The 27,851-nt window shown below is 60.9% G+C and overlaps 2 protein-coding genes across 7 annotated transcripts in view; one reads left to right on the plus strand and one right to left on the minus strand.

Moving 5' to 3' along the window:
• SBNO2 (strawberry notch homolog 2) overlaps positions 1-22,350 on the plus strand; it is a 42,461-nt gene extending 20,111 nt beyond the window's left edge. For 3 of the 6 annotated variants that reach the window (XM_018050465.1, XM_018050464.1, XM_018050466.1), the window contains exons 5-32: positions 8,900-9,061; positions 10,452-10,535; positions 10,830-10,926; positions 11,335-11,489; positions 11,594-11,727; positions 11,807-11,897; positions 11,996-12,139; positions 13,393-13,510; positions 13,777-13,882; positions 14,262-14,415; positions 15,048-15,224; positions 15,478-15,575; positions 16,286-16,368; positions 17,211-17,402; positions 17,611-17,780; positions 18,219-18,350; positions 18,748-18,883; positions 18,957-19,069; positions 19,170-19,241; positions 19,338-19,446; positions 19,560-19,634; positions 19,751-19,894; positions 19,974-20,068; positions 20,161-20,253; positions 20,403-20,534; positions 20,712-20,788; positions 20,874-21,064; positions 21,163-22,350. In XM_018050465.1, coding sequence (XP_017905954.1) covers positions 8,900-9,061; positions 10,452-10,535; positions 10,830-10,926; positions 11,335-11,489; positions 11,594-11,727; positions 11,807-11,897; positions 11,996-12,139; positions 13,393-13,510; positions 13,777-13,882; positions 14,262-14,415; positions 15,048-15,224; positions 15,478-15,575; positions 16,286-16,368; positions 17,211-17,402; positions 17,611-17,780; positions 18,219-18,350; positions 18,748-18,883; positions 18,957-19,069; positions 19,170-19,241; positions 19,338-19,446; positions 19,560-19,634; positions 19,751-19,894; positions 19,974-20,068; positions 20,161-20,253; positions 20,403-20,534; positions 20,712-20,788; positions 20,874-21,064; positions 21,163-21,659 — 3,831 coding nt within the window. In that variant the 3' untranslated portion in view covers positions 21,660-22,350. Of the gene's footprint in view, positions 1-4,806; positions 5,170-5,380; positions 5,527-8,887; positions 9,062-10,451; positions 10,536-10,829; positions 10,927-11,334; positions 11,490-11,593; positions 11,728-11,806; positions 11,898-11,995; positions 12,140-13,392; positions 13,511-13,776; positions 13,883-14,261; positions 14,416-15,047; positions 15,225-15,477; positions 15,576-16,285; positions 16,369-17,210; positions 17,403-17,610; positions 17,781-18,218; positions 18,351-18,747; positions 18,884-18,956; positions 19,070-19,169; positions 19,242-19,337; positions 19,447-19,559; positions 19,635-19,750; positions 19,895-19,973; positions 20,069-20,160; positions 20,254-20,402; positions 20,535-20,711; positions 20,789-20,873; positions 21,065-21,162 lie in introns of those variants that run through there. The other 3 variants (XM_018050468.1, XM_018050469.1, XM_018050467.1) reach the window with 3 other exon arrangements.
• On the minus strand, positions 23,621-25,926 carry GPX4 (glutathione peroxidase 4; the record flags this gene model as incomplete). The annotated part of the gene is given in 7 exon segments (NM_001285712.1): positions 23,621-23,865; positions 23,938-23,997; positions 24,138-24,162; positions 24,274-24,425; positions 24,564-24,708; positions 24,786-24,880; positions 25,852-25,926. Coding segments are annotated over 7 exon segments (585 nt in total), but the record flags the coding sequence as incomplete, so codon positions are not given.

The following is a 27,851-nucleotide window of genomic DNA, read 5'->3' on the forward strand; positions in this document are numbered from 1 at the left end:
TTGGGACCTGTGGACGTGTCACCTCATGGGGCAGAGGGGACTTTGCAGGTGAGATTAAGCTAAGGCCCCTGAAATGGGGTTGACCCCTGGGGTCCCAGTGTCATCACAGGGTCCTTATAAGAGGGAGGTAGAGGGTCAGAGGCATAGAGACAGGAGATGCTGCTCTGCTGGCTGTGAGGATGGAGGGAGGGGCTGCGAGCCAGGGATGCTGTACCTCTAGAAGCTGGAAAAGCGGGGAGCCAGTGCTCCCCTGGAGCCTCCAGAGGTTACCAGTCCCATGAACCCATCTCGTACTTCTGACCTCTAGAACCATAAAGTAATAAATGTGCTGTTGTAAGCCATGGCGTTTGGGGTAGTCTTATTACAGCCGCTTCATCACATGAAGCCCTCGCGAGGCCCATGACATATCAGAAGCGGTTGCTCCTGTTAGTATGTCAGAAGGAGTTTTGGAATGGGGAGTGCAGACCTGGGCTGGGGGCAGGCAGTGGGTGTACAGCTGCAGGCCCTAACACATCCCCCTGGTAACTAAACCTGAGCCCCGAGTTTCCTGCTGGCCAAAGTGAAAAGGGACAGACTGTTGGGGGGCTGTGTGACCCTCACAGCCCACAAGCAGAAAGCTTCCCCCTGCCTTCCCTTGGGGCCTGGAGCAGTTCCCTGGAGGCTCCACACAGCTAGCTTGAGCCCAGGACCTGGTGGGGTCAAGCCTGCCTCCGTGTGGGGTCCCCATCCACCAGTTACCTGGGAGGGATCTACAGCCGAGGGAGTTTGTTCGGGGGGTCTAGGGCGAGAGGTCAGTCTGGCTCCCACTTGGAGGTAGCTCTCTTTGTCTGGACGGTCCTAGCAGTCAGACCAGGCGCCCGCTGAACCACCACAGCCAGGAGCCCTAGTTCCAGCCAGGGAGGCGTCTGCTGAAAATTTCATCCCTGATGCTCTTTTCTGTATGTTTGAAGGTTTTTGTGAAACACAATGAACTTTAAAATGCTTAGCCTTACAGGGACTTCCGTGGCAGTCCACTAGATTAGAACTCCTTGCTTCTTATGCAGGGGGATGTGGGTTCCATCCTTGGTCAAGGAGGTAAGGTCCTGCATGCCACATGATGTGGCCAAAAAATAGAAAAAAAAACAAAAAACAAACAAACCCCAAACCTTAGATTCACAGCAAAGTGACCAAAATGATACAGAAAATCTCTGAGCGCCCTGCCTCACCTTGTGGCTCAGATGGTAGAGAATGTGCCAGCAGTGTAAGAGACCCAGGTTCAATCCCTGGGTCGGGAAGATTACCTGGAGGAGGAAATGACAACCCACTCCAGTATTCTTGCCTGGAAAATCCCATGGACAGAGGAGTCTGACGGCCTCTAGTCCTTGGGGTCGCAAAGAGTTGGACACAACTGAGCGACTGACGCTTCCACTCTTCTCACTGCTTCACCCAGTTGCCCTGCATGTTACATGTGCCAGCTTACATGGCCAAGGCCGACGTCACAGGTGCAACCCACGTGACTACACTTGTGTGCCCCCTTATGTGTGCTGAGGCTTCAGGGAGAACCAACCAGGTGTCTACAGGGTGCCCCACGCTGGGAGGGGTCGGAGTCCCTGGCGGGCGGCCCACAGACATAACACATCAATTCCAAGGCCCTGTGTCAGTGTATCTTGTTGCTGATGGGTTGACTTAGACCCTTGCTAGGGCAGCGTCCACTTGAGTCCCTCCACTGTGCACCACGGTTGGCACTAAGCCACTCAGACCCCTACACCCCTGACAGCTCAAGGGGCCCCATGTGGGGTCTCCAGGCCTGGGGTGTACTGTGTGTTTGGGGGATATGGCTTTTCTTCATTCTTCATTTTTTAAATTGAAATATGATTTGCATTTCTTACAATTCAGCAGTTTTAGTACATTCACAGTTGTACAACCATCACCTCCAGATGCAGAACATTCCATCCCCCAAAAGAAGCCCTTCCCCCATGACCAGTCACCCCCACCCCCTTTCCAGCCCCTGACAACCAGGAACCCACTCTTTGTCTGTGGATTGGCCTGTTCTGGACGTTTCCCATCAGTGGGATCACATCCCACGTGTCCTCCTGTGTCTGCTTCTCTCACTGAGCATCGTGTTCTCAGGTCCCCTCCATATGGCAGCCAGGGTCAGGGCTTTAGCCTTTTTCCTGGCTGAATCATATTCCACTGTGAAGAGGGACCACATTGTGTATATCCATCCTGTGTATGAACTGGTGGGTCATTTCTGCTTTTTGACTATTGTGAATCGTGCTGGTGTGAACACGCGTACAGACTTTGCTGTGAGCATGTGTTCCAGATGTGACTGAATCTCCTCTGGGGGATGTTTGGGGCCTTGTTAGGGTCCAGGCTGAGGGGGAGCGCTCAGCCTTCCAGACACCTCTTCAGGCGTTGTGCCTCCAGCTGCCCCTGCCCCTCCAGGCCCTCCTCTGGTCCTCCCCACTCTGGTTTTTCTGGAGTCCTGGCTGCAGGGGTATCCACCCCGCCCTCCTCTGCTGCTCCCCAGTGCCCAGCCCCCTGCAGCCCCCCGGGAGCAGGTGCTACTCTGTCTCTTCCTCACAATCTTCCCTGGATCCTTGCATCTCTGCCAGGCCCTGGGGAAGGGGACTCTTTGCAGTGCACTGAGCCCTTCTCTCTCTGTCGCCAGGGTGAGCATGTGCCCTGAGGGTCCCTCCAAGCATCCCAGGTGGGCCTGGATGAGGGCGCTGTCCGTTTGCCAGCTGGGCTTCTGGGAAACAGGATGAGGTCACAGCTCGGGAAAGTGCTTTGCAAACTCTCGGCAGCATCCTATGCGGGTTGGGGGGAGGAGCAGCATCATCTGCTGCGTTGTGGGTGTATCTCCCACAGTTGGAGGCCCCGCCTACCCAGCCAGCAGTTCCCACAGCTCCTGGTACTGGCCAGCGCAGAGTTGCTTCCCATGGGAAGCCCCTGGGTCACTTCCATGGCCAAGGCCCCTGCTCCGGGGTCCTCTGGGGGGAGGGCCTGTCCTGCCTCTCGCAGCACCTGGGCGCCAGGTGTCCCAGGATTGTGGTCCCATCTCTCCCCTCTCACGTCTGTCTTCACCCTGTCTTCTCTTTGTACATGTCCAGATCTCCTTTTTGTAAGGGCACCAGCCGTTACTCCAGCATGACCACATTTTAGTTGACTACTTCTGCAGTGATCCCTCCCCTAAGAGGGTCTCATCATGGGTCTCACCCACCCCTACGTGCCCAGCCCGGTGGTGGCCTGGGGACCCAAGAGCATCCTGGCAGCCGGACAGCCCCATGCCAGACAGGGACAACCAGCCATCTGGTGATGAGATACAGGGGACAGAGTGTGAGCCCACTTCTGGCAATCCAACTAGTTTCCTGCCCCTGAAATCTAATGACAAAAGTTTGTGCTTGTCCTTTGTGAGTCTTCTTTTCATTTCAGTCTCCTAGTAGTTCTTTTTAAAACTGAGACAGAATTTACTCACCTTAAAATTTATTTCTCCAAAGTATATTTGCACAGCTGTACAACCACCACCTTTATGTAATTCCAGAACATTCCATTACCCTAAAAAGAAACCCCATCCTCATTAGCAATGACTCCCCAGCCTCTGACAATCAGGCACTCTCTATGTCTGTGGATTGGCTTGTTCTAGACGTTTCCTATCAGTGGAATCACACCCGGTGTGTCATTTGTCTGCTTCTCTCACTGAGCATTGTATTCTCGGGGTCTGTCCACACGGTAGCAAGTGTCAGGGCTTCCCTCTTTTCCATGGCTGGGTGATGCTCCCGGATATGGACACGTGGTAGTGTTCACCTTTGGCTGCTGTGCATGTGTGGGTTTCCATGTGGACCTGTGTCTCCATTGCCCCTCATGGGTGGCTGGCAATGGAATCACAGGGTCGTGGGGTGACTTTTCTGAGGACGCTGCCCCTTTTCACAGCCCACCTGCCATGTGGGATTCCAATTTCTCCTCATCCTACCACACTGGTCCCTGCCCGCTTCATGGATCCAGCCATTTGGGTGCGTGTGGAGTGTGTCCTGCTGGTTTCAGTTTGTGTTTCCCTGTTGCCAGACTGTGTATGTCCTTACCTCTCCTGGTTGCCATTTCTACGTGTTCCTTGTCTTCAGCAGTGGCCTCCAGGCCATGTGCCCCCACCCCCCAGCTGTGGGCTGCAGACTGAGTGGGGGTGTAGCATCGGGCCAAGGTGTCCCTGACCTCAGGGACCCTCCCCAACTAGAGTCCCGGGGCACTGGGCAGGTGCAAGGAGGCCTACAGGCCCACCTGCTTCTCCTGGTTATGGGTCAGCATCAAACTGTCCTGGGATGGGGGTGATCAAAAGAAATAGTCCAGGATGGGGCGCCTAGCCTGATGGCTTTGTGCCCCCCAGGCGCTGGCCCTGTTTGTATCTCTGCCTCTGTGCTGGGCTGTGGGTCGCAGGGGGAGATGGAGCGGGGGAAGGACAGAAACCCCTCGCCAAGGCAGGAATGGGAGCTAGGTAGGATCTCAGAGCCCTGCCAGGGTGGCCAAGTGGGAGGTTGGGGAGGCTACAGCATGGGCAAAGGCCCCGGGCTGAGCCCCCTGGGGAGGCAGGCACTGAGAGTCAGCTCTAGGGCAGCCAGGACAGGCAGTGAAGTTCAGGGTGCAGGCTGAGGAACCTAGGGCAGACCCAGGAGGGGCCAGCCTTGGTTTCCTCCCCACAGCACGGGGTATATGCCCCTTGAGTTCCTGCTATGGGCACCCCCAGGACAGCCATGGTCCCTGCCAGGCGCAGTTGGGCCCGGACTCTGGGGGGCAGCGATTTGGGGAAACTGAGGCTGGGGTGGGGAGGGTGCCAGGGCAGCAAGGTACAGGCCGGCAGCAGCAGGGTTCAGGCTGGTGGCGGCAGGCCGGCATTGTTGACAGCCGTCTGTGGCTAGAATCCGCCCCGTTCAGTAATTCTCTGCACTCTGCCAGTAATCGCCCTGACTTACCAGGCAGGCATCATTTCCTGAAAGTCAGCCGGCCTTAGGGGAAGTAGGCGCCGGCGGTGACTAAACCAACATGCAAATGCAGCCGGGCGGGCGCGGGCTGAGGGCTGAGGGCCGGCCGGGCTGAGCCCCCGTGGTCATGAGGCAGCTGCTCCTGCTGCCTCCCAGAGACCCTGCCATCACCATGTCCCAGCTGCGTTTCTGGCTGCAGTTCGCCACTATCGGCAAGGTAATCCTGCTCCTGCTGGGCGCCCAGGACCGGCGGGGTGGCGGGGTGGCGCAGCGGAACGGGGCGGGGGGGGGTGGGGGGTGGGGTGGGGGTGGGGGGGGTGGGCCGGCCCGTGGGAACAACCAGGGTGGGGGTGGGGAGGCGGCTCCGTCAGGCTTTTTTGGCAGCCAGGGTGATTCCGCTGGAGTTTTCCGAGCAGAGCCACGTGGGATGTGGGGACAGCCAGGGAGGGTAGGCAAGGGGGAAACGGGGGGCCAGAGCCGTCCCACCTGGAGTCTCGGGGGCATTCCGGGCACGGCAGCACTGGCTCCATGGGCCGGGGTGGGGCACGGCTTGAGACGGGCTCTGATGGGACAGGTAGGAATGGTCCTTTCCTGTCCTTCTGTCCTCCCATCCCTCCATCCCCGCTTCCCTTTATCCCCCTCTTATCCATCCCCCTGACCCCGTCCTCCCATCCCTCTGTTTCCTGGTCTGCCCTCGGGGCCCTGGATCTGTGTCTGAAGGGCGTTTCTGGTGTTGCTTCCCCAGCTGGGAGGGGTTGCTGAGCAGACCCAGAGCCAGGTCTAGCCTTGGGGCTGTCCTATTCCGTCCTGCTGGGTACTGGTGGTGGATGTGAGATGGGGGCATTGCTGCGTGGGCAGCTCCTCCAGGTCCTCCCAGCTCCTCACTGGTCCGGGGTCTCTGGGATGCTGAGAGAACTGTCAGGGTAACCAGCCAGCTCCCCGCTCAGGGGCTGCAGTGGAAGGAGCAGGGTGGGGACACAGGTCAGGAGGTGACGGAGGGTGGGGTGGACACAGGCTGCTGCGTTGGCTCTGGTGAGGGCCGGGGAGCTGCTGCCCTGGCCTAACTGGGCCTTGGACCCAGAGAGGGTGGATCTGGGTTTAGTCGTCTTGCGGGTCTGCCGAGGGTCAGGTCCTGACATGGGCAGGCACTCTCTCACTCGCATCCAAACACCCACCCTGTGCAGGGCAGGAGGGGCCCTGGAGCCCCACCCCCAACCCTGGTGACCCCAGTGAGGCCCCACCTCCCTTTGCCCCTGAGGATCCAGGGGCCCCCAGATGATGCTGGCTGCCCCTCCGGGCGTCTGGTAGGGACAGTGTCCACAGACTGGGGAGAGGGCACCCGCTTCCTTAATAAATTGTACTTTTCAGAACAGGGTTAGGTTTATAGCGAAGCTGTGGATCAGTTCAGGGTCCCCGTGGGTCATACCTCAGCTAAGCACCGCCTGCGTCCCAGCTGATGGGCTAGTGCTGATATGTCATCCTCATCCAAGGTCTGCACATCCCCTTGTCCTCTCTGCCCCAGGACCCCATGTCACCAGGCCCCCTTGGTCTTGCCATTGTCTCGTCTTGGGAGTGGGGGCCTGGGCAGTTGTGGCTGGAGAGCCTGGGCTGATTGTCCTGCAGGATGTCCCCAGTCTGGGCTTGTCTGGTGTTTTCTTGTGGTCACCCTGGGACCATGGATTCCTAGGGGAGGGACCCAGGAGGGGACGTGCCTTTCTCATCTGTCACAGCAGGGGTCCCTGCTGCCAACCTTGACCTGACCTCCTGGTTCCTCCATGGGGGAGGGGGTGTCCTTCCCCTGCACCCTGTCCTGGGAAGGGTCTCTGTGCAGCCCTCTCAGAGGGTATAGTCCCCTTCAGCCCAGGGACTCTGCCATGGTCTGGCCCCCCAGCCCTGCCCCGCTTCTTGCCCACTGCTCAGCAACTGTTCTGCCTTCAGGGAGCAGGGCAACCCCTCAGGGCTCCAGGTCTGCTGGCTGATGGCCCGGGCCATCATCACTCTGCCCAAGCTCAGTGCCATGCACTGGGAGGACCACGCATATGTGGTGCCAGGGGATTTCAGCAATGACAGCTGTCCGTGCTTGTACCCAGACCCACCCCAGCCAGCCTCAGTGTCTGGGGACCTCATTGTCCACCAGACTCGGGATGGGCCACCTCTGACCCTAGCTGACCAGGGATGGGCTGGGGAGCAGGCACGCCAGACCCCCCAGCCCTTGCTAGCTCAGTGTCCCCTGAGATGGGTGCTCTGGCCTGTTGAGTCACCCAACTCTTGTGTGAGGGGGCCAGGAGCCTCAAGTGGATCATAGAGCACCTCTTCCTGCTCCTGGGGTTGGCATTCCCCTCCTGCTTCCCTTCCTGCTCTGTCCCAACCTCAAAGCTTTTATTCACTGCCTCACCTGGATTGGATCAGGTCATGGGGTCCTGCCACTGCAGGCAGTGGGGGAGGCTGGGGTCTGTCCCCCCAACACCATGAGACCAGGCTGTGCATGGTGGGGGGCAGAGGCCAGTAGGAGCAACTGGGCTGTGGGAAGCCATCTTCCTAGGGCCCCCAGCCTCAGACTGGCTGACCTGGCCCTGCCCCTGCCATGACCCTTCCTGCCATTCCCCCTGTCTTCTGGGCACGGTGGGTCCCACCTGCCTGTTTAGGTTCCCCTGCCTGCTAGCATGGGAGCATGGGGGTCTGGGGAAGCTGGTCATTGTCACCTGGAGGTCCCCTCACCCCAGGGCGGGGGCAGGTGGTTCCCATGTAGATCAGTGGGAGGGGAGCCCCAGAAACACTCTGCAGGGGGGTGGGGCAGGGCTTGGCACTGCCTGAGCCAGGATGCCTAGTCTTAGTGGCCTGGGGCTGAGGGGACGTCCCCCTCTACTGCCCCCACCCAGCCAGGAGCTAGCTCAGCTGCGGCCTCCAGGCCCCAGCCGGGCACATCGGGTGGGCCCCACTCCCTGGTGTCCCTTCCTCCCCAGAGTCCACTGATCTTGAGTCCCTAGGTCAGAGACCCAGCTGGTCTGTCCCACCCACCTTCCTTGCCTCCCTCACCCCCTGCCACAGGTTAGTGGGACAAATGCAGCCTTCCTGGCAGCCCGCCTCAGCCCACTTGGCTGTGGCCCTCCGACCACCCTAGTGGGCAGTGACCTGTGGAAGGTGCGCTGGTTGCTCCCAAAGGGCTTGTTCCCTCCTCCTCCACCTTGGCCGCACCTCCTCCTCGGCCCCTCCCTGCTCAGGAAATGCTCCCACTGACATGCCCTCTGGGACCACAGTCTGTCCGTAACCCGCCCCATGTCAAGCAGGCTGGGAGGCTCCTTCCCTGGAGTGATCAGCTGAGCATACCCCACATTCGGGCACGGAGGGGCTAAGGGAGGTGGTTGGGGCCTTCACCTTCCCCAGCTCCAGGCACTGGGGGGCCCCTGAATCTTGGTATCACCCCTTCACAAGGATGGGTGTGCCCTAAGTAGACTACAGCATGTACTTGTGGGGTCTGCTTTCTCTCACCTCCCCTTACTTTTCCCCCTTTAAAAAAAACCAAACAGCTTTTTGCTATAATTCACATACCATACAGTTGACCCATTTGAAGTGTGTAGTTCAGTGTTTGCAGTGCATTCAGAGTCATGCAAGTGTCATCTCTGTTTAGTTCCAGAACATTCCATCACCCCCCGAAGACACCCCATCCCCAAGAGCAGTCACTCCCCTCTCCTCCCCAGCCTCTGACCACCAGGAACCCACTCAACTTTGTGGGTCAGCCTGTTCTGGACGTTTCCCATCAGTGGAATCACATGCTGCGTGTCCTTCTCTGTCTGCTTCTCTGAGCATCATGTTCTCAGGGCCCATCCACATGGTAGTGAGTGTCAGGCTTTATCTCTTTCTGTGGCCAAGCATCATCCACGGCATGACTGGACCTGTGGCTCTGCCTGTGTGGCCTCACAGCCGCCCATACCTAGCCTGTCTTCCAGGACTCCTCATACCTCGATGACCTCTCCAACGCTTCCATCTTCTCCTCGTCCGTGGACTCCCTCTCGGACATAGCTGACACGCCCGACTTCCCACCCGCTGACAGCCTCAGCCAGGTGCCTACCATCTGGGACGTGAGCACTGGCCCCTCCGCCCACGACAAGGTCAGTGCACCCAGCCTCCAAGCTGGCAGCCATGCCAAGGCCGTTCAGACCCAGACAATGCTGCTACTCAAGGTTGCTCGTGTCTCCCATGCAGGCCTGAAGATGCAGGGGCTCCCAGTGGGAAGGGGGACTCTGGGGAGCATAGCGCACACTAGTGGATGTTGGTGGATATCTGCCCAGCTGCCCTGACAGGCTCAGTGCCCGTGAAACTCCTGGACCCTCAGGAAGGGTCAGGGGGATGTGACATGCCCAGAGCAGGTACAGTAGGCAACCCAGGCCCAACCCCACCTCTGGCTGCAGGGGCCCAGTAGGGCAGTAACCCTGCCCTCCCCTCACCAGGGCCCTCCCACCGGCTCCTAGCCTCTGCCAGGCCCATGCGGGCAGCTGAAACCCCACACGTACTCCTGCTGTGGCCAGCAGGGCTGCAGGAACCTGACTCAGCCTTCCAGGAACCTGAGCCCAAGGCTGTTTGTTTGTTTTTGTTAATTCAAAAAAAAAAAAAAACGGGAGAGGGAATTGAGGGTAGGTTTCTGATCTCCTTGTACCTCATTTCTGTTTTATTTTCATTTCAAGAAAACTGTGTTTTTTTTTTTTAAACTTCCCTGGTGGTCCAGGGGCCAAGACTGTGCTTCTACATAGGGAGGCACAGGTTTGATCCCAGATAGGGAACTAAGATCCCACATGCTGCACAGCACAGCCGCCCACCCCACCCCCGCCCCCCACCAAAAAAAAGAAAAGGAAACTACACTTTGATTAAAAAAACAAAAGTTTGTTTTTACTTTCCTTCCAGTTTTATTGAGATGTAATTGACACATGGCACTAAGTTTAAGGAGATGCACACACAGCACAACGATTGACTTGCCTATGTCATGAAAAAGGACCGCAATAAGTCAGTGAACATCCACTGTCTCGTATCAATACAATAATAAAGAGATAGAGGGACTTCCCTGGTGGCCCAGTGGTAAGAACTCAGCGCTGTCACTGTTGGGGGCCTGGGTTCAATACCCGGTTGGGGAACTAAGAGCCCACAAGCCACACAGCATAGCCAAAAAAGGAAAAAAAAAAAAAGTAGAAAACCTTTTTTTTTCCTTGTGCCCAGAACTCCTTGCATTTACTGTTAACTTTCATATACAATGTACAGCAGTGTTCTCTACTTATCATGCTGCCTGTTGCGTTCCTACTTCTTACTTATCTAGTGCTTTGTGTGCCCCTAGTACTTATTTATGCAGCAGATCTAAGCAGGCAGGCAGCAGGAGGGAGGCTTGTAGCCAGCTGAGGGGCATGAGGACAATCGGGCAAGCCCTCCTGGAGGCTGGGGGCCTATCCAGGCACTTCAGCCCCACCTCTGGCCTACAGGCTCATGACCCCTCTTCCTGCCTCTCCCCTCCAGCTGTTCCCGCCCAGTGGGCCATTTACAGGCCTCGAGGACCCTGTATCCTCCCTCCCCAGCACCCCACTTCTCATCAGCTACCAGGTGAGCCAGGTACCTTCCCTAGCCCTGCCCACCCCTCCTGGGCACTAGGGAGGGCCACTCAGGCACTTGCTGTGTGCAGAGTCTGGGCCAGCTTGGGAGCATGGTCTATTTTACAGACAGGGAAACTGGGGTCCCAGGGAGGCACCATGCTGTGGGGGGCAGAGGGGGAGGGTAACACCTTCCCATCACCTGAGTCACTGGGCTGGCTAGTGGTCCAGGCCCCTGCCCCTGACGGGGAGGCTGGCGGGCCGCAGGGGACAAGACAGTCCCCAGTATGACAGCACCTCTCCTCAGGCTCAGAGTCAGCCTGAGGAGGACGACGAGGCTGAGGAGGATGAGGCGGAGGAGCTGGGCCATGCGGAGACGTACGCTGACTATGTGCCATCCAAGTGTGAGTGTCCTGCTATAGAGACCCCCAGCTGCACAGTGCCTGGGGCCTGGGTCCTCTGGCCTGGGGTGCCCATTTCGGGGGTCTCTGAAGGTCCCAGGGAACCTTAAACTGCCAGAGCAGGTGTGGGTGCTGAGGGTGGTCTCCTGAGGGACTCTTCTGTAATCAGGGTTGTGATCCTCACCTGGCACAAAACCAGCCACAGGCCGATGTTGCAATGGAGAGGCAGGCCGCCTTCCTCTGCACCTGGAGGGTTTTAGGAATCAGCCACCTGCTGGCACTATGCTGATGGGCTCTCCCCTCCACTTCGTGGGGTGTGCCATGCCCATCCTGGCCCCAGGCAGACCTCCCTAGTGCCCTGGTCACGTCCAGGCCACGCCCCTGACCTGGTCCCTCGGCACATCCCTACAGCCAAGATCGGGAGGCAGCACCCGGACCGTGTGGTGGAGACCAGCACGCTGTCCAGCGTCCCACCGCCAGACATCACCTACACCCTCGCCCTACCCTCCTCAGACAGCGGGGCCCTATCTGCCCTGCAGCTGGAGGCCATCACCTATGCCTGTCAGGTGATCCCGGGGTCTCCCACTGGGTCTGCGGCCTGCGTGGGGATAGTCTCAGTGCCCACCCTGACCCTGTCGAACGCTGAACCCCCCTTCCCCCACCCCCGCAGCAACATGAGGTCCTCCTCCCCAGCGGGCAGCGCGCGGGCTTCCTCATTGGCGATGGCGCGGGTGTGGGTAAGGGCCGCACGGTGGCCGGTGTCATCCTGGAGAACTATCTGCGAGGCAGGAAGAAGGCCTTGTGGTGAGCTGCCTCCCCTGGGTGCGGGGTGGGCCCGCAGCCTGGGAGGGGGCTCCTGAAGCCTACTGGCCCACAACCCCAGGTTCAGCGTCTCCAATGATCTCAAGTACGACGCGGAGCGCGACCTCCGGGACATCGCCGCCCCCGGCATCGCGGTGCACGCACTGAGCAAGGTGGGTGGGCCGCAGCCCCAAACCTGGTGCGGGTCGGGGTCGCGGAGCCCAGCTCTGGCCAAGCCACCGCACGCACAGATGTCCGCTCCCTTCCCCAGATCAAGTACGGCGACAACACTACCTCAGAGGGCGTTCTCTTCGCCACCTACTCCGCCCTGATTGGTGAGAGCCAGGCAGGTGGGCAGCACCGCACTCGCATCCGGCAGATCCTGGAGTGGTGTGGGGAGGCCTTCGACGGCGTGGTATCCTCGCTGGGATGGGGGCGGGGCCGAACGCAGAGGCGGGGCTAGAGGGGCGGAGTCTAGGACAGGGGGCCGGGAGACCCTGACAAGTCCCATCCTGGGAGGCTCTGGAGGGGTGGAAGTGCGGGAGGAATTCCCGGCAGGGAGGGTCTGGTGTCCCACGCTTGCCCTCAGTGACCGTTGCTACCCGTCCCTGGCTGTCTGCCTAGGCCTCCTGGCTCCAATGGGCCGGACCTATGTCCACAGGGTCAGGGTGGTGGTGGCTGAGACACTCCAGGTGGTGAGACTCAAGGTCTGGAGAGTACTTCCTGCCCTGTCCTCATCCAGCCCCCTAGTAGTGGAGCTGAGTGGGCCGGCCAGGCCAGGCAATCCAAAGGGGAGCCAGGCCAGAGGCCCCCCCTGCCCCAGCTTTGCCAGCTGGTGTGGGTCCCATGCCTCTCCCTCCTTTGCTCTTAAGCTTGAGATCACTTCCTTTTTGCTCACACCAAACTGTAGGAAAATGAAATGTAGGAGAGTATAAGCTAGAGTCTGATGTTTGTGTCCTGTCCACCTCTTCTTGTTTCACACACTCCTTTTACCAGTAACAATCTTCCAGAGGACCCACCTTGGCCTCCCCACAGCTGGGCATTCAAGGGCCACAACTTCTCCTGGGGATTTCTGCAGGGGCCCACAGAGGATCCTCAAGCTCTATCCTCCCAGGATCCACCCTTGTTCCCAGAAGTGGGGCAGCTGCATTCTCCAGAGGCTCCCCCTTCCTCTTGATGAGAGGAGACCTGGGGTCCTCTGCTCACAGAGCAAAGTCTGTACAGAGGTCCTCAAGCAAGACACAGCAGCAGGTCTATTGATGCATCAGCTCAGCAACAGCATGAAAAATAACAAGGTTAACCTCACTGGGGGGTAGCCTGTCGGCATCAGGCTAACCTTCTCACCCATGTTCCCACAAGTTCTCCATCGACCCTCTATACATTTGTGTCGACACGTGCGCACACACATGGCACTCATACCTTGTCTTTCAGATAGGTTTGTGAAAGACTTACTTGTCTGTAACTTGCTCCCCTGAAAACATGAAGAACTTTCTATGTATTCCAACTTCTGTGAACATCACTGGGGTCCAGAGGCTGTTTTCCAGTGGCCCTGGTGGCTAGAGACTCCAGGCACCTTCTGGATTTCCCCCAGCCAGGAAGGGAGGCAGTGTGGTGGGTCTGTGGGGCGGCCTGCCTTCCAGAATAGTCCTTAACCCACGCCCAACCCAGATTGTGTTCGACGAGTGCCACAAAGCCAAGAACGCAAGCTCCACCAAGATGGGCAAGGCCGTGCTAGACCTGCAGAACAAACTGCCCCTGGCCAGGGTGGTCTATGCCAGCGCCACAGGTGAGGGCCCTCTCATCGATGGGTGATACCTGCCCCAGCACAGCTGTAGGGGCATCCGATCTGCAGCCCGGCTCTTGCCAGCTACCTTGCAGCCTCTCTGCAGAGATACCAGCCCCTGTCAGGGGCCTCCCCTCTGCCCACTGGCTGTGGGCACTTTTCCAAGAGCCTCAGGTCCCTGTTGCTGGCCCTCGTGCCATTTCTGGGGCCCCATCCAAGGCTGCCAACCTAGCCAGGTCAGAGGAGCTGACAGCGGCCCCCCTCCCCAGGTGCTTCTGAGCCCCGGAACATGATCTACATGAGCCGCCTGGGCATCTGGGGTGAGGGCACGCCCTTCCGGACCTTCGAGGAATTTCTGCACGCCATCGAGAAGAGGTGCGCTCTTCATGCCCACGTGATGGAGGTGGGGCCGCAGAGGGCCCTGCTTCTCATATGTGAAGGTGCACCCCTCCCACCCACTCTCCTGTGGCAACCAGGGGAGTCTTGGAATGAAAATTCCGTGCTTTTTCTGCCTAGTACTCCAATCATCTCAGGGGAAGGGCCCTCCCCTGCCCCCTGCCAAGGCAGACCACTTTCTCTTTCCAAGGCTCACCCACAGGGCCTTTGCATATGCTCTCTGCCCCACACACCGCACCCTGTGCACCTAGTCCTTCCTCACTCTCCACAGTGACAGCCCCTACCTCGCTGGCTCCATCTCTTGGGACCTAGCATGTGGTCCCTAGCTGGCACCCAGGCAGCCTGTGCTTGCCCACAGGGGTGTGGGCGCCATGGAGATTGTGGCCATGGACATGAAGGTCAGTGGCATGTACATCGCTCGCCAACTCAGCTTCTCTGGTGTCACCTTCCGCATTGAGGAGATCCCGCTGACCCCAGCCTTCGAGTGCACCTATAACCGGGCAGCCTTGCTGGTGAGCCTCTGACCTAACAGACAGCCTCGGTGTTCCCTTGGAATTCTGCCCCATCACCTTCAGCATCTCCCCTTGAGGGCGCCACTCAAGATTAGTCAGACTGTAGACAGGAGGAAGCGGCTGGCCCACCCACCTCATCCTTGGCAGGAGCCCAGCATCTCAATCCCATTCTAGCTGGGGATTCTGTCGGACTCCCCTCCCCCACGTTGCCCCCAGGCGTGATCCAGAGCTGGTGGCCATTTCAGGTTTTCTCTATGGGGCCATTCTAGGTGTTACAGGGTGTGGAACAGCCTCTCTGGCCCGACCAGGTCAATACCAAGAACCCCTTCCCTGGTGACAACTACAGATGCCCCAGACATGGCCCGCTGTCCCCTGGGGGCCAGTGGCAGGAGGCGGGCAGGGCAGATATCCCCACCACTCTGGAGGTGTTGGCCATTTACCCTCTGATTACATGAGTGCCATTTTCACCGTGGCTTTCCAAACGTTATACATCTTGGATTTTTAGCATTTCTGACCATCCAGCTATCGCCAGGGCCTCTGTATAGCCCCACTTACAGCCCCCATTCTCTGGCCCTACATTTTTGTGGGGTGGGGGCCGGCAGTAGCAAGCTGAGCTTTGCATGTCGTTGCAGTGGGCCGAGGCCCTGGGCGTGTTCCAGCAGGCAGCCGATTGGATTGGCCTGGAGTCGCGCAAGTCCCTGTGGGGCCAGTTCTGGTCAGCCCATCAACGCTTCTTCAAGTACCTATGTGTGGCCGCCAAGGTGCACCGGCTGGTGGAGCTGGCCCAGGAGGAGCTGGCACAGGACAAGGTGAGCTGGGCTGGGCTGAGTCCCCAGAAAGAAGCGGGCACAGGCTTGTGTGGAGAACGGGGTTGTCTGGGAGCTGAGGCCAGCCATTGGTGCCAGGTTAACGTCCCAGGGGATGTGGGCTTGTTAGGGTCTGGCAGCATGAGTAACACAAGGGAGGGAGGACGGAGTAACAGGCCAGCCCCACGTTCCCAGCTGCAGGGGCGGGTGTGGGGGCAGGGGTACCAAGCCTGCTCACACACACCCTCCCCTGCAGTGTGTTGTCATCGGGCTGCAGTCCACAGGTGAGGCACGGACCCGAGAGGTGCTGGGTGAGAAGGAGGGACAGCTTGATGGCTTCGTGTCCGCCGCCGAGTGAGTGACAACTTTAGGGCCCTTTCCCTGTGTGACCAACCCTGGGGCTGACCTGGGGCCTGGCCCTGCCTGTGACCCCAGCCGAAGGAGCCGACCCCGACCCTCAGAGACCTTAGGTCCAGCCCAGGTTATTAAGCCAGAAAGGGTAACCATGGGGACCCAGCACTCGGTGGGCACCAGCAGGGTCCCGAGACTTTCTAATGTGGCTTCCCCAGGCTTGCCCCCTACATGGGTACTGGGCTGATTCAAGGACTACACAGATTTTAGGGACTGTCCCTGGTGGTCCCTGAAGCCCCTGGCCTCCCTTCTCACCCTGGGCGAGGATCCCAGCACAAGGCCCCTTGCCTGCTCTGCCTCATCCCGTCTCTTCCCGCATGGTCCAGCATGTCCTCCCTTCCCTTGGGCCCCCCACCCTGGGATGCCCCCCTTCTACTTCAGAGCCATCAGCATTTGCAGGCAGAGCCCCACCCAGCCCCTCACCTATATTTCATCCATTGCCCACCAAGTATGGGTAGGACCCTGGTGGGACCCCTGCCCCTGTCCCTGCAGCTCCTTCCCCCTCTACCCATCTTCTCTGAGTCCCTGTGCTCAGACCCACCCTTGGGGCCCCTTGGTGCTAGGCGTCCACTCCCTGCAGAGTAGCCCTTAACACATGGGACCCAACCCCTCCATGTCTCCCAGTGAAAACAAACTCTGCGTCTCACTTTCAGAGGCGTCTTTTTGTCGCTAATTCAGAAGCACTTTCCTTCGACCAAGAGAAGGCGAGAGAGAGGAGCAGGCAGTAAGAGAAAGCGTAAGTGCCTGCCACCCACCTGGACCTTGTGCCTATGGCCTCTCACTGCTTCTGCCAGCTCTCCAGCCTCCCTCCTTTCTGACCCTTGACCTGGGTTGGTGTGCTGCCACACAGCCACACGGCCTGAGCCCATCCCCACCCCAGCCCTCCAGCGCAGCTGCTCAGTCAGCAAAAAACCCCAGTGCTGCAGGATGGTGGTGTGGCTAGTGCATCCCCAAGGCCTCCAGCATCATCCCCAGAAGGCAAGGCCTTGTATTCCCCAGGTGAAAGTGAGCCTGAAACCACACTGGTCCAGGGGACCAGGATGGAGCTTGTACAAAGCACCCCAGGATAGGGGAGTGGCCCGAGCACCTACCTGCAGGCACACACTGCACCCGGTTCTCGCAGGCAAAGGCTGAGCATCCTCTCATCAGGGGGAAGTGAGGCTCAGAGAGACCAAGCAACTCACCTGAGAGCACACAGCCAGCCTTGGGGCCCAGTCCTGCCCCTCAGGCTGGAAGCGCCCTCCAGGGTGTCTGGGACAGTATTCAGGTTACTTGGGCCCCTGGACCGCCACCCCCGAGGGCTTGGGCATGTCCTCTGGCTAACCCACCCAGCGCCATCTTGTGAGGTGGGGCACATGGCCTCCCCAGGCACCACCCAAGGACACACTGCTATGTCAGGAAGTCTGGCAGGGTCAGTAACACATCCCCGCCAGCAGCAGGGCCCAGACATGCCACAGCTGCACAGGGGGAAGGGGCTTGGGCTATAAGCCCTAACCATTCAGGCATGCAGCCTGTCCCTGGGCCACTGGGAGTCTCCCCGGGACCAGGCTGCAGTGACCCTTGACTGCTCCCCTGCAGGGCGGCCACGGGGCCGTGGGGCCAAGGCACCCAGACTGGCGTGTGAGGTGGCAGGTGTGATCCGCATCAGTGACGACAGCAGCACGGAGTCGGACGGCGGCCTGGACAGTGACTTCCACTCCTCGCCCGAGTCCCTGTTGGACGACGATGTGGTCATTGTGGACGCCATCGGGCTCCCGGCCGATGACCGCGGTGAGGCCCAATGCTGCCTTCCCCATCCTTGCTTCTCAGGCTCTGAGCAGGAAGTCAGGGGCACATGAGCAGGGGCAGCCAGGGGTTCGGGGAAAGATTCTAGACCCCCACTACCCATGGACTCCCTCACCCTTGAGGGCCCAGGGCTGGAAGCAGGGCTGTGGACAGGCAGCCTGGTCCAGTTCCCTCTGACCCTCCGGCCCCACAGGCCCCTTGTGCCCCCCACAGCGGGACCTGCACGGCCCCGGTGTCCTGGAGCGGGTTGAGCGGCTGAAGCAGGACTTGCTGGCCAAGGTGCAGGCGCTGGGCCGGGAGCTGCCAGTCAACACCCTGGACGAGCTCATAGACCAGCTGGGGGGCCCAGAGTGTGTGGCTGAGGTGAGCTCTGGTGCCCCCTGGTGGCCAGCTTGGTGGGGGTGGCTGCTGGGTCCAGTGTCCTGCTTTCCCCTTCAGGCAGTGCTGTCCAGGCCCAACCTCCAAACCCCCTCCCTTTCCCTTCCTCTCTTCCTCTCTTCCACTGTGTGCCTGTGCGCTTTCCCGGGACAGGCCCTGGTGCCACCTCAGATCTGTCTTGGTCCTATGTGGTCGGGTTGCAATAAAAAGACTCAGGAAGATGTAGTGACCATGCCTGCTGACGACCCCATGGGTACCTGAGCCTAGGGAGAGGCCAGGTTCTGGCAGCCCCCACCACCCACCCACACCCAGGAGCCCCAGGAGCCAGGTGGGGGGACAGATGGGGAAACAGGCCCATGGGGACCAGCCCCTGGGTGGCCACACCAACTGACAACCTGTCCTCTCTCCCCACCACGGCCATAGATGACCGGCAGGAAGGGCCGCGTAGTGTCCAGACCTGATGGGACAGTGGCGTTCGAGTCACGAGCGGAGCAGGGTCTCTCCATTGATCACGTGAACCTCAGGGAGAAGGAACGCTTCATGAGTGGGGAGAAGGTGGGGGCCCTGGGGCACCCTGTGTGGTGGCTGTATGTGGGCTGAGAGGTGAAGGGCTCTTGATAGACTGGCTGGAGGACCACCAGCTGTGTATAGGGGTGTGTGCTGTACTTGTGTGCCTGAGTGGGGCCCCCTAGCCCTCACCAGTCCCACTTTCAGTTTGAGTCGTCCAGGCCCTCTGTCAGTCTAATGTCTGCAGGGCCAGCAGACTCTGGGGGTGACTCAAGGTGGTCCTGACTCTAAGCCCACAGAGGCCCCTCAGGGACACACATACCTGACTTTGTGTGGATCACCCTGAATGCTTCCAGTTAACCCAGGGCACATGGGGTGTGGGGCAAGGTGGAGCAGGCTGCCCGCCCTGCCGCCCCTCTGACCCATCCCCGACCCTGTGTCCCAGCTTGTGGCCATCATCTCAGAGGCCTCCAGCTCTGGCGTCTCCCTCCAAGCTGACCGCCGGGTCCAGAACCAGCGGCGCCGGGTGCACATGACGCTGGAGCTGCCCTGGAGCGCTGACCGAGCCATCCAGCAGTTTGGTGAGCCCTGCTCCCACCCTAGGCCACGCCCCAGGGGCCCCACCTGGTCCCTAAACACCCCTTCTGCCTCCAGGCCGGACCCACCGCTCCAACCAGGTCTCTGCGCCGGAGTACATCTTCCTCATTTCAGAGCTGGCGGGGGAGCGCAGGTTTGCTTCCATCGTGGCCAAGCGGCTGGAGAGCCTGGTGAGCCTGTAGGCAGGGGGCGGGCTGGTAGCTCCCAAGGGGGGCGGGCCAGGGAGGAGCAACACATGAGTAACGTGTGATGGCCTCCCATCCTGGGCAGGGGGCTCTGACCCATGGGGACCGCCGTGCCACTGAGTCCCGGGACCTGAGCAAGTACAACTTTGAGAACAAGGTACCCGAGGAGGTGGGGCCCAGGAGAGGAGTGTTCCCGGGGTGCTGAGACCTGGGGTACCCCAGTCTCTGACATGGCCCTTGGCCCTCCCCACAGTACGGTGCCCGGGCGCTCAGCTGTGTCCTCACCACCATCCTAAGCCAGACGGAGAGCAAGGTGCCACTGCCCCAGGGCTACCCCGGAGGGGATGCTGCCTTCTTCCGCGGTGAGCTGGTAGACCCCCCACACATACACACCAGGGGCACAGGAGACACTGGCAGTGAGGGGGAGCCCCGGTAGACTGTGGCCAGCAGTCTGTGAGGCTCTCCCTCCCCGCAGACATGAAGCAGGGGCTGCTGTCAGTGGGCATTGGAGGGCGCGAGTCCCGGTCCGGCTGCCTGGACGTGGAGAAGGGTGAGTCCCTCGCTGGCTGGCACCTCCAGGATGGGGAGGAGGGGGCGGATATGAGGGGAGAGGGGGAAGACAGGGAGGCCGCCTGGACATAGCCTGAGGCACCCTGCCATCCGCAGACTGCTCCATCAGCAAGTTCCTGAACCGCATCCTGGGGTTGGAGGTGCACAAGCAGAATGCGCTTTTCCAGTACTTCTCCGACACGTTTGACCACCTTATCGCCGCCGACAAGAGGGAGGGCAAATACGACATGGGCATCCTGGGTAAGCCCTGTGGGGATGCCTTCCCCTGGGCCAGGCCCCAGACCACCGCTCACCCCACTCACCCACTCACCCTCTGCAGACCTGGCCCCTGGCATTGATGAGATCTACGAGGAGAGCCAGCAGGTGTTCCTGGCGCCTGGGCACCCGCAGGACGGACAGGTGGTCTTCTACAAGGTGAGCAGCTCTGCCCCGCCCCAGCCCCGCTCACTGCCCCTCCCCACCCGGTTCACCGCCCCTCCCATCACCTGACACCTGTGTGCCCACAGATCAGTGTGGATCGTGGCCTGAAGTGGGAAGAGGCCTACGCCCGGTCACTGGAGCTGACGGGCACCCACGACGGCTTCTACCTCTCCTACAAGGTGGGTCCTACAGCAAGCCCTCAACGCTCTCCCAGGGGCAGGACCCAGGCTGGTGGGTTGTCAGGGGAGGGCAGTGGCCATCCTCACGCCCTCTTGGTTGACATGCTTTCTCGGATACGCGGCACACCCCTGTGCACTGCCCCATCCAGGTCCGTGGCAACAAGCCCAGCTGCCTGCTGGCCCAGCAGAACCGCGGCAAGCTCTTCACCGTGTACAAGCCCAACATAGGACGGCAGAGCCAGCTAGAGTCCTTGGATAGCCTGAGCCGGAGGTTCCACCGGGTAGGTCCCCGGGGCCCCCTCTGTACCCTTAATGGTCCAGTGTCCAGCAGCCCCCAGGCTGCCCTGGCCGCTAGGTGGGGGATGAGCAGCCCTGGGTCCTTTGCAACGCAGTTTCCCGCCGACCAGCCGGGGAGCATGGACAGGCTCGTGCAGGGGCTCAATCCGCTGTGTCCGCAGGTGACAGCAGAGGAGGCCAGGGAGCCCTGGGAAAGCAGCTACACCTTCTCGTTGACGCACTGCAGCCACACCACATGGTGAGGGCCCGGAGTGGCCTGGGGGGACTGTTGGGGGCACGTGCTCGCTTGCGTGGCAGCTGGTGTGAGCCGCGGTCCCTCACAGGAACCGGCACTGCCGGCTGGTGCAGGAGGGCAAGGACTGCACACAGGGCCTGCGGCTGCGCCACCACTACATGCTGTGCGGGGCCTTGCTGCGGGTGTGGGGCCGCATCGCCGCCGTCATGGCCGACGTCACCAGCAGCAGCTACCTGCAGATCGTGCGCCTCAAGACCAAGGACAAGAAGAAACAAGTCGGTGAGTCAAGGCACCAGCGGGCTGGGGGAGGTGGGCAGCCTCAGCTCCGCCCCGCAGGCCCTGATGCTCCCACCCCTGCCCCGCCCCACCCCCCGCAGGCATCAAGATCCCAGAGGTCTGCGTGCGTCGTGTCCTGCAGGAGCTGCAGCTGATGGATGACGACGTGAAGCGCAAGCAAGCGCGCACTCGGGGTCTCCTCGCGCCGCCGCCCACCCCACGCCCGCTTGCTCTGCCCTTCGGCCCCGGGGAGGTCCTGGACCTCACATATAGCCCACCGGCCCAGGCCTTCCCCGCGCCCTCACCCTTCACCTTCCCAGCCCTGGGCCCCGGCCCCGGCAGCCAGCTGCTGGGCGCCCCTGACACCCCTGACACCCCGGCTGACCCAGTGGCACTCCTGCACCAGGGCTGCGAAATCAACTTCAAGGAGGTGCTGGAGGACATGCTGCGCTCCCTCAACGCCGCACCGCCAGCCGAGCCACCCGGCCCTCTGGGCCCTTTGGGCCCTCTGGGTGCAGGGGCAGCGGGCGCACCGGCAGGTGGAGCACCAGAGCGGCAGAGCGTCATCCAGTTCAGCCCCCCCTTTCCCAACTCCTAGGTCCAGGCATCCTTCCTGAACGAAACTTACTTATCCGTAATAGGCTCCCGTCTACACGGGCAAGAGGGTGGCTAGCTGAGCAGGGCCAGGACCCCAGCCGACTACTGAGAGGAGCAGGGCCAGGGGCCCTTCGTCCAGCCTCCCGAGGCCTCTATTGCAGTGCCTTCCCGCCTGGTGCCTGGGCAGACCCCGAAAATGCTGTCCGCCCTGGGGGGCCCTCCGAGGCCTTGCCTGGTGGGCAGTGGCCTAGTGCAGCCCCCACTCAGGATACTTGGGGCCCAGGCAGGGCCTGGGGTGGTGGCCCTTCTCTGTGCCTCTATCCTCTACTGCGCCCCCTCCAGGCCTGGGTTGGGGCTCCAGGGCTCCCACCCCACCCACCTTACAAGGCCCGGTCAGGCCTATACCCCTGACATCCACAAAACTGGGTGGCCCCAGGAGCTGGAAACTCAGGAAAACCCCAGGTGCTCAGGGCCCCACCGCCTCTGGGGGGCTCCAAGGGGCAGATCCCCTCTTAATATATGCAACCCCTCCCTGCTCTCTGTGCCCTAAATTATTGTCCAGCCACCTCTCTCAGGGGCCTGGAATCCCTGCAGAGCTGGTGGCTGGCCCCCTGGTTTCTATTTGTATTTATAATTAATTCAAGTGTATATATGTAAAGAGATCTTTTTTAAATATATGTGCCTTTTCACTACTTGCCAGGCTGTCTGCTGCTGCGACCTGCAGGGCAGCGGGGTGGGAGGGGGGGCAATGGTGGTGGGTGCCCTGCGTGTTCCTTCCCAGTGGGGTGTGGGTGAGGTGAGTGACTGCTGGCCCTCATCTCTGCCAGCTCATCTCACCCACAACGGCGCCTGGCCCTGTGGATGCCTGGGGCCAGGCTAGGGGAGACCCCACCCCACAGGGCCCTTCGTCCAATGTGATCCTGGCACCGGAACAGCAGGCCAGCTGCCTCTGAACTAACTATACCAAGCCCCTGGAGCCTTGGACCAGATGCCCTGCTCCCTGCCCACTAGAGATGTGACCACACTGGGACCCCCTTGGTGATGCTGAGTCCTGTTCCTCAGAACCCCTTCATCTGGACTGACTGCCATCTCTGCCTTGGTTTCTTCCCAGGTCTGCTCCAGATGGTGTTGGGTGTGGCAGGCAGGGTAGCCCAGGGACAGGAGAGCCCAAGAGTTGGGCTCAGTCTGGAAGGCAAGATGGGATGCCCAACTGTTCCTGGAAACTGGGGAGCATGCCCAGCCCATGGCCTGGAAGTTGGACTAGGGAGCAGTCAGGAGACCCTCCTAGAAGCAGCCAAGGGTGGTGGAGGTGGCTCTTGACCTGCCATCCGGACATGGCCAGTCCCCTCCCCTGTAGGTCCCCACTCCTGGGGGAAGGCTGCTGATCTTTCTGGCTGGTGGGGGCAGGAGGGGAGCCAGCTCAGCCAGGCTACAGCTGTCTGCCTGCCTCTCACTCTCACAGGATGGCCCCTTTGAGCAGCAGGTAGGCTGTACCCACCCACAGCCCTTCCAGGGAGTGGGGCTGCATCTGCCAGGTGAAGCCCATGGGCAGGCCTGATGCCCAGACTCTGTCCTCATCACAAGGCCAGCATGGTGAGCAGTCCCTGCCAGGCATGGCTCGGTACCCAAACCAGCTTGGCATGATGCCCAGCCTGGGTGCAGCGGGCCTCCCAACGGCAGGGTCACGAGCCCAGGTTCCCTGGTCTCCCACACCTGGGTACACTAGAGGAGACCAAGGCCATCTGGGCTGAGAGCAGTAGCCAATGAGGAGGCATTATCTCCCCCAGGATCAGCTCGGCTGGGCCGGGCTGAGGAGATTAGCAACCCCAGGCAGAAGGACAGATGGAGCCCTCTGAACCCTGAAGGAACTCCACCTCCCACTTGCCCCCACCTCCCTCAGCCTGGGGAGTTGATGACACCTGCCTCTGAGCCCTGGGTTAGCAAAAGCCAGGAGCAAGCCAATCTGTGTTGTACATTTTATTCCCACAAGGCAGCCAGGGGTGGGGTTGCCAAGCTGCAGCCAGGCCAAGGGAACTTCCTCCGGCAGGAGTGCACGCCAGGTTCTCAGGTCTGCCCCACCAGGGGCTGGTTTTCAGACAGACCATCATAGGCACCAGGGGAAGGCTCCTTGGAACACAGGCAGCAGGCTTCGGTAGGGGCAGCACCTTGTGGAGCTAGAGGTAGCACGGCAGATCCTTCTCTATCACCTGCGGGGGAGAAGAGGGTGAGGGACGACTTTTCCCGAGTCCCCCCAGCGGGCTCCCCAGACAGGCACCTACCAGGGGCTCTTCCATGGGACCATACCGCTTCACCACACAGCCGTTCTTATCAATGAGGAACTGCAAGGAGGCCACCGTGGTGCTGAGGTGAGCCAGTGGCCTGCACCTGCCATCCCCATGGCTCTGGACTCTCAAAGCAGCACATCTGTGGCTGGTGGCTGTGTCTGTCCACCCCGCCAGGGCCCCTGACCCCCCCTTACCTTGGTGAAGTTCCATTTGATGGCGCTACAAAAGAAGCATGAGGTTGTGAGGAATCCCTTGGCAGTTGCAGATCCCCCCCTCCACTGCCCTGGGGAAGCCATCCCGTCCTCCCCAATCCTCCAAACCCCAACTCACTTTCCCAGCATGCCCCTCCCCTTGGGCTGGACTTTCATCCATTTCCACAGAGGGTGGGCGTCGTCCCCATTTACACAGATCTTGCTGAACAAATCGAATTTGACGTTATAGCCAGCAGCGAACTCTTTGATCTCCGCATTACTCCCTGGCTCCTGTGTAGACCCGGGTTAGGGAGGGGGGTGAGTGGGGAGGGGCCTATACCCTCTTTAGTCCCTGCTTCCACAGACAGCTCCTCTCCCCAGCCCGCACAAAGGGACACAGAGGGACACCCAGGGCCAGCCACGACGCACCTGCCTCCCAAACTGGTTGCAAGGGAAGGCCAGGATCCGTAAACCACACTCGGCGTATCGGGCGTGCAGGTCGACCAGCTGAGTGTAGTTTACGTCAGTCTTGCCTCATTGCGAGGCCACATTGGTGACGATGCACACGTGGCCCCTGGAGATGGGATGAGGCGGTCAGGTCAGGGCCACGACCTTACCCCCGCCGCCCCCACCAAGTGGGCAAGGACCCACCGGTACTTGTCCAGGTTAACCATGCGCCCGTCGATGTCCTTGGCTGAGAATTCGTGCATGGAGCGAGCACAGCGCCAGTCGTCGCGGGACGCGCACTGCAAGGCAAGGACAGGCTGAGCGGCCGACTGACCTCGGGGCGTGGCCCCCGCAGCCGCTCGGCCCACTCGCCCAGCCCAGAGTACCTAAGGGAGAAAAACTCGGGCCCTGGGACTAAGCAAAATGTGAGGCTCCTCCTCAAAGGCTCCCCTGTACAACAGGGAGCACTGGGCCGGAGTCATTGAGACCTAGGGAGGGCTCGGGACCCTGCCAGGTGCCCCACCGGATGGGGGAGGCCGCTGGGTGTGGGGGCCTCCGTGCGCACCGGGTCTTGGGATTCGGTGGCGCAGCCGCTCTCCCCGGCCGGGGGTCCCGCCAGCCCAGGGCTCTCAGGAGCTGGCCTCCTCCGCCGCGGGCGCGCCCTTCTACGACCGCATACCCGAGCCCTCCGCCTTCGGGGGGCTCGGCGCCGTCGTCCGGCCGGCAACCGGCGCCGCTGCCCGCGACGACCCGGGGAGCAGGCGGCTGCGCGGCCCATGCCCGCAGGTCTCTGACTGAACTTGTGCCCACCGAGCGCCGGGCCCCGGGGACAAAGGGCCGGTAGCCAAGGGCACCAGGCCGCTCCTCTGTGACGCCACCGCAAGAGGCCCCGGGGCCCGCAGGGCGGGGGAGGGGCAGTGACGACCCGCGGCGCGTGATCCCGGATTTCCACCCCTTAGGCCGCCCCCACTCTCCAGGCCGCAGTCGGGGAGCCAGAGGCCGACGGCGCCACCCCCAGCTGCCCCGATAGAGCAGCCTGTGCGCGCTGGGGGCTTCCAACCTTGGGTTCTGACCGCCCAGCCCTGTCTCCGGCCCCCCGGACGCCGCCTCGGTCCCTGACCCACACTCGGACCGTGACCCCCGCCAGCGCTCTAGCCCCGGTCCGAATGGCCGCGGAGGGGGCGGCCGGCGCCCCCCGCCCAAGGTCGCCAGAAGGCAGGTCGCGCGCCCGCCCAACGGCCCACTGGCCGGCCGGCGGCGCCGCACTCACCATGGTGCTGGCCAGGCCGGGCGCAGCCAGAGCCCCGCAGAGTAGCGCTGGCTTGAGCAGGCGGTACAGACGGCTAAAGCTCATCTCGGCGGTGGGGGGCTCCGGAAAGCAGCGCTCCTCCCCTCGCCGAACCGACCAATGGACGCGCGCCGGCGGGCCTTACCTCCCCGCCCTACGCCACGCCCAGCAACACTCTCACTGGTCGGATGCTCAGGCGTCCCAGACGCGTGCCCACACCAGCCAATGAGAAGCCGGAGTGAGGCTGGTGGGCGGGGCCTGGGCAGGGCTGCGGTTTTTGTCGCTGCATGTGACTGCGCATGCTCCTGCGCGGGCGGGCGGTGGCGTCCGCGCAGGCGGCGCGGAGCTGGGTGGCGGACAGTTATCCGCACTGAAGGATGCCTGACAACTTGCGATACTACTGGAAGCCCGTGGCAGGGGATCGGGGTGGTGGGGGGAAAGGTTGGCTCGAACTTTCAGAAAATATGCCTCAGTTTACTGAACACGTATTTGTTTCTTTGAAATGTAAATAAAACCACGCTGGGCGTCGGACTATCCCCCCACGGGCTGCGGTGTCGCTACGAGGGCCTGGAGGTCACCGGCGGCGACAGGCCCGGATGGCGGTGGCGCTGCCGCGGGGTGCGCAATGAGCGCACGGCCGGAGGTCGCCGCCCTTGGACAGCGCAGGCTTAGCCGCTTATATAAGTGACACGTGAGCCCTGTGGGGGTAAGGGAAGCTTCGGCAGTTACCTTGTGGTCCCGCCCCCTTCTCTGAGCGGACGCGCTGGTGTGTGCTTAGAAAGGAAAACACAAGACCAGAGAAGTTTGTTGTCACTTCCAACGTGACACAGCACGAGTGCACGCGGTAGGGGACAGCGCCCGCTGATCTGGCTCCTGGCGCATTTCCACTCGAGGCTCAGGCGTTGGGCCACCGCCCAGAGAGCAGGGCCATCCCATTCTTGGGAGCTGAGTCACGGAATTCCACAGCTCGCCTGGCTGCCCCCCACCCCCCACCCCCAGCGGCGGAAGGACGTTGACCTTCGGCCAGGAGGGTGGTTTCGGCTTGTGCTGTTGGTCAGTTTCTCTCTTCTTGGAACCTCCTGGTGGACGTTTCTGCAGAGGCCTTGGGGGCTGGGCTTATTTGGGGGAACGCCCCCCACACACAACACATACACACACACCCTGCAACCTAGGCCTGCCCCAGGGGGCTTAGTAGGACGCATTTGGTGGCAAAGGGGACAGGATCCCTGGGGCCACGTTGCCACACTCCTGTCTTGCACAACAGCCTTCATGTACTTCTGCCTCTCAGCCTGATTAACCAGAGCCGGTGAGTTTTGAAGTCACATCTTTGCTGGAGCCCTCATTATCTCAGCTTAGCTATCTCACTTCTCAGGAAATCTCCCCTCCCTTCCGCCTGGGGTGGGGGGCGGGCAGCACTGGGTGTCAAGGCCCACACCAGCCAGTCTGAGTGGCCCTCAGAACGACACAGCTGCTCCTAGTTTCCTTTATGGTGGGATCTGTAACTTTGTCATGAAGATGGCCACCCTCTGACTGGTTACTTGAGGGTTTCCAGGAAAATAGCTTAGGATGACTCCCCCTCCCCGTGGAGCCCACTGCAAGGGAGACATGGGCAAGGTCTGACCCCAGTCCTGACTTCATACCAGTTACATTGAGAGCAGAGGGGGCAGGACGAGCTGCTGGCTGTGGTTCCACTGGCTCTGGGAGGGCTTTGTGCCTGGGGATTCACTGCTGTTCTAAACATTCCTCCCCTTACAGAGGAGGCAGTGGAATCCTGGGGAAGCCCCATCCAGGCCCCAGGAAGGCTCCCCTGTGGTGGCCTTTGAGTTTAAAATTCACATAACATAAAATTCACCATTTTAACCAAAGCATACAGTGATTTTTAGAATATTCACAATGTTGTGGGACCATCACCACTATCCAAGTCCAGAACATTCTTATCACCCCAAAATAAACTCCACCCCCATTTTGTAGTCACCCACCCC

Source organism: Capra hircus, chromosome 7, assembly GCF_001704415.2.
Source record: "Capra hircus breed San Clemente chromosome 7, ASM170441v1, whole genome shotgun sequence".
Lineage (NCBI taxonomy): Eukaryota > Metazoa > Chordata > Mammalia > Artiodactyla > Bovidae > Capra > Capra hircus.